General features: G+C 35.2%; 1 protein-coding gene across 1 annotated transcript; it reads right to left on the minus strand.

The window, feature by feature from the left end:
- Positions 1–301: 301 nt before the first annotated feature.
- Positions 302–3129, minus strand: LOC149794879 (uncharacterized). Its single transcript, XM_089963983.1, has 2 exons — positions 2797–3129; positions 302–1844 (listed from the first exon to the last, which is right to left on the minus strand). The coding sequence occupies exons 1-2, from the start codon at positions 3113–3115 to the stop codon at positions 1825–1827; spliced, it is 339 nt and encodes a 112-aa protein (XP_089820109.1). The 5' UTR covers positions 3116–3129; the 3' UTR covers positions 302–1824.
- Positions 3130–5397: the final 2268 nt, after the last annotated feature.

Below are 5397 nucleotides of genomic sequence, written 5' to 3' on the forward strand. Positions count from 1 at the left end.
ACACTCTTCCTGTTGCCACAGATTGAGTGATGTAACACATATTGCAATTGCTCACAACCCCAACTGGAAGTCCGAAACCAGAATGGAATAGGAGTCTTACTGGATTCGCTGCATTAGAACGTTGAAACCAAGCGGTTTAAAGCAATAAGAGCAAGAAAAGAAAAACAACGCGCAAATGAAATCATCAAAATTTCGCAGGCGGCACATTTCATTTAAATAATTGTTTTTAATTTGCTTAATAGTCACCAATAGCCAACAACAATGAAACATTAGGGATATAATTAGAGGTCACAGAAATTTACATAAAAAATAGATGGCGATATGGTTCATCGATTACTAGGTCAATACAAATTATTTTTCAGCATCAGCATCAAGTTGAAGCCAATTAGTTGAAATATTCAAAGTTTCAAGCTTTTCGTCTCGTAGAAACAGTCATGTAATATTGCGTTTTCTAATTGTCTCGTCTGTGTTTTGTATTTTGTCGTTGAAACAACACTTATTTAGAGCCGAAAGCTCTTAGTCCACTTACAAAACTTGTTTTGCACTTACATATGCGTGAAGACTAGACAGAGATAGACCGATCTATCTCAGTTCAAAAAGTTTAGCTTTTAATTTTAAGTTAGAGTTAGAGTAAAAATGTATTGCTTATAGAAACTGTAAATGGTAAAAGAGTGACAAAGTTGATGATAAATATCTCCCTGCTATTCAGGTCTTTGAATCAACCGTTTATGGCCATAATCCACACAGTGGCAAGCACATATGCTTTCCAATGTACATTACCAAACAGAAAACTGGGTATCGGATACATCTTGCTATGCTTAGATATTATTTCTGTCGAAATGCCAGTATGCATGATGTTGCTATTCAGATCAGATATAGCTAACGCTATTATAGGATCAGATATAGCTATATTCATACAGCTTATTTACTGCTATTGTCAACTATATAGATAGTATTTAGTCCAATCAAAACCAACCCATCATTCTGAACGTTAACTCGATTTAGATAGAGTCGGCGTTTCACGGCAACGCAACACAAGTAGGTTACTTGGCATTAAGTCAGTCGGTGTAGTGTCATGCCCAAAGTCACAAAAAAGTAGCTGACATAGGCTGATCCGATGGCAAGACTTGAACCTGCATCTTAAATAATGTACTGTATTGTATTGTATATCAGTATATTTGTAATGTGCCAATGCATTGTATCGTATGGTACTGTATTGCATGGTGTGGTATGGTACTGTATTATATTTGCATTTTACCAATGTATTGTATTTTATTGAACTTTACTGTATTAAATAGTATGGTATTGTACTATCTTGTAAATAAGAAAAAATACAATTGCAGGGCAATCATGGGAGTGTTTATAAACCAAGATATGTAAAATGTGAAGAGGACTTGCGGACTATTGCTTCTGTTGCATCGGTCATGAGCCACCTTCGGGAAAGAGTGATCCTAGGTTGTTTTCTATGTATACTTGTCCTTTACTCGTTAATAAATTGATATTTAAAGGCGATTCCAATGGATTTTTAGAAGTCGGTATTACATTTAAATTTGAGAGAGAGAGAGAGAGAGAGAGAGAGAGTATGTCATAGTTTCGAATAACAATAATTCAACAGAATGTATTCATACATGCAAATTTATTACTACATTGCACTTTAGAACGATGGATTTTTAGTGGTCTGAAGACAGCCTCCTGGCGCATGTCTGCCGAGTAATTGTTTCTCGGCATCTTCTCGATTCTTTAGTATATTAAATAATCCTGGGACACAATCCTGACCAAATTATATCAGCAAAAGCTCTGAGAGGACTGTGGATTTCTGACATGTTAGTATCCTTTTCTGATTGCTGAAAAGAAGCAATATTGTTGATAATAATGTTAATTGACACATGAAAAAGAAACGACATTAGATGTTGATGATAATGCTAATCGATAGTCAAAACAAAAGCGATTAGATTAATGTATCATAAACATTTTATTCTGAAGATGAGGAAAAATATTAAACAATGTATTTAGTTGGAAAGATACCAGGCAACACAACTAAAACTTTGGTTGAATTCTGATATTGGGATCGTTTATGAACAGGTCAGTATACATTTACAAGCCCATGTATGTATGTATGTATGTATGTATGTATGTATGTATGTTAAAGGTTAGTTAATATTCCAACTTTATGTCATCAGTTTAATGTATTACAGCTAAGCTTTTGACGTTGTTTGTTTGCTTGATATTTTTAAAATTTGCTTCGCTTTTGTTTCTTAGTTTAGCTTTGTTTGTGAATCGATTTCTTACGTATTTTTCTAATTTTACCACAAAACGAGTATTGTCTCAAAATATATTGTTACGAACACATCGCCGACAGATATTTAGTGTACATTTTAATTTGACAATACATTTTTTTCTAAGGAACCAACCATTCAGTTGCTGGGAGCATGGGACCTGGGATTTTAAAAATAAAGAAATACAGGCGTCTAAAATAGCTTGAAAATGTTCTAGCACTGATTTATAGCAATAAAACTTCCAATCATATTTATCAATTGATTTTTAGAAATATGTATCTTGAGGTAAAAGACGCCCCCATCAAAAGAAGCAAGTATCCCGGCTCGAAAGAGATCCCTCTGGCCACGCCAAGGAAAGCGAATATTCGGTTCCTAGTTTTTGTTGGCGAAAATCTCTTATACATAAATTGAATGTTAGTTTTACTCTTTTTATATATCTCGTCTCACACTTGGCGTGATCACTGGATTGCGGACCATATGCCGTTAACAATTTTATACGAGTGTTTTCATCTACACTTACGGTAGTATCCACTATAACCATAAGCGCCACCGTGTCCACCATTTCCCCACAAACCGTATCCACCGCCATATCCACCATGCAGGCCAATGCCGTATCCACCGCTGTATCCATGATTGTAGCCAGCGTAGCCGCCGAAATATCTAGGGAAGTATCCGCCGTATTCAAGTCCAACCCCATACGCTCCTCCGTAGTATCCACCGGGATAAAAACCACCATAGTATCCACCTGGATACCGACCGTACCCGACGTTACCATAATACCATGGTGGTGTTGCGCTTACAACAGCAAGGAAAGCAAGGGCGATAATTGCTGCCTTCATGTTTTCTGTAGAACGCACCTTTGAAACAAAAACATGTATTACAAACACTCCCAACACTTTTTATTATTAGTATTATTATTATTTTGAAAATATATCTTTCTGGTGCAATATTAGAGTCATCTTATTTTATTATGGAAAGACGCTCCGTCATGCGTTAGAGGCACTCAATCGGAATACCTCTTCGTTTTCTACAAAATTAAAATTTGGACATATGTCGATGGGGTGATACAGGGTATAAAGGAGGAAATCGCAGTCAAATAGACGAATGCTCAGTCATACAGCAAAGTGCGATAAGTAAAATAAAATAATGACCAAATCATAATACATTTATACAAATTCAGTACATTAAAGTACAACTATGAATGCATGTTTGATAAAAAGGGAAATATGTTTTGTTCAAGGAGTCATCTTAGGCTATAATGGACACATGAGGGTGTGACAGGCACATTTTATCACACCCTTTTGTGAAATATAGTACGTGTACATGCTTTCAATGGCAGCCATTGTTGTATTTCTGCGGTGTTTACTGAACCAATTGAGGAGGAGATGATGTTATGGAATGAGGATATTACAGTATCCCGCAGCCTGATTAATTTTAAAATATTGATAACTAAAACAATAGAATCATGCATGAAAATGAAATTGTCCTACCGATTAAATTATATGAAAAATCTTTCTTAGTTAATATGATGAATTATTTGAAGCCAATACAAAATCATTTTGGGACATATTCAAGTAAATTAAGGCAAACTGCCAAAACTCTTCAGACTATATTAACGAATGGTCAATGAACTTTTATAACCAAAGAAATCAATTAAAAATGGTGCCAAAAAACCTCAATACACGTGAAGATATTTCAGATTAAACCATTCTTGACTTTCCAAATAAAATCTGGAATATCAAAATAAAAATGAGATGATAAAGGATGACCCTGATCCGAATACAAGCGTACTGTTCAGGTTTTCGCTCGTTCCAAGTTATTAAATACTATTCTAGAGTATTTTCCCCAAAATATCAACTATATAAATAAGACCAATGCCAATTTCCGGATATAAGGACTATCGCAATGTCATTCATGCCATTATATTCCTCTGTTAGCTATCTCCAGGAGCTACATTTTCCCAATAAAAGTGACTAGTATAAATATGGACGACTAAGTATATGAAGCTATTTCAGACAAGACTACTACACGATTATCCACATCATATGAATATGTTAATTACATGTAAATAATCGACCATCTACGTGAAATAAATTTATTCTCGTCATCAAATTAATATCTATTATACCTCAATTTCATCTATTATCTGCATCAGATTAATCCAATGTCTACGTCAAAATTAAGCCCTTTTCAAGGTGAAGTGCGTCCAGATCACGGAATAAAGAATCACATTTCTCTTATGAAAACACCAGCGAATAAATATATGTAAATTAAACAAATTTTAAAAATATTAAAAGAAACTCTTGCCTTGTAGACTTCACAAACGTTTTTGATAGCTTATGTTACAGTTTTACTCCACAATATTTCAACCAAAGGGGGGGGGGAGGAGAGAGAGAGAGTTTTAAAGTGCAACAGAAGAGAGAGAGAGAGAGAGAGAGAGAGAGAGAGAGAGGAATACTTGTTGTAGGAGACCGGCTAACCTGCAGCTTCTACCTCGCCATCGGCAGGTATAGGAGCACTTTTATAGGAGGAGAAAAACATTAAAATGCAATAATTGTCATCATACATTTGCATATATAGGACATACTAATATTGACTGATATTTATTAATCATGACGCCTTAAAACAAGAAAAACAAGTGATGTGGCCCTTTCTGAGCGTCGTAGATATTCTCATGTATGTCAAGGTATCGCCAATGGTATTATATTGGAACAGAGCAGAATTTGTACTTTCCAACTCTCAAAATGTCATAGTTACACGTGTCAAAACATGCGTCAATTAATTACGACTAGCTTTATGTATTTTATTAATAGTAAATCGATTAAGGGGCGTTACGGACGATAGCATTTTGTTTTTTTTCTAATGTGATCAGTTCTGATTTTTACCAGTTGTCTTCCTCGATACGAAAATGATAGCTTGGATACGCTTTATTAAATAAAAGTGACAAACAACAAGCCTATTAATAGATTATTAATATCTAGAAGATCATCTTTCAATGAATATCACACGAAAGGACGACACACACACACACATACACACACACACTGGACCGGGTACCGAGTGGTCTAAAGTGCTCTCCTTTATCGGTTACTGCCATCTCACCCTTGACCACGTGGCTTCA

Source organism: Sinohyriopsis cumingii, chromosome 7 (assembly GCF_028554795.1).
Source record: "Sinohyriopsis cumingii isolate HCF-2022 chromosome 7, ASM2855479v2, whole genome shotgun sequence".
NCBI lineage: Eukaryota > Metazoa > Mollusca > Bivalvia > Unionida > Unionidae > Sinohyriopsis > Sinohyriopsis cumingii.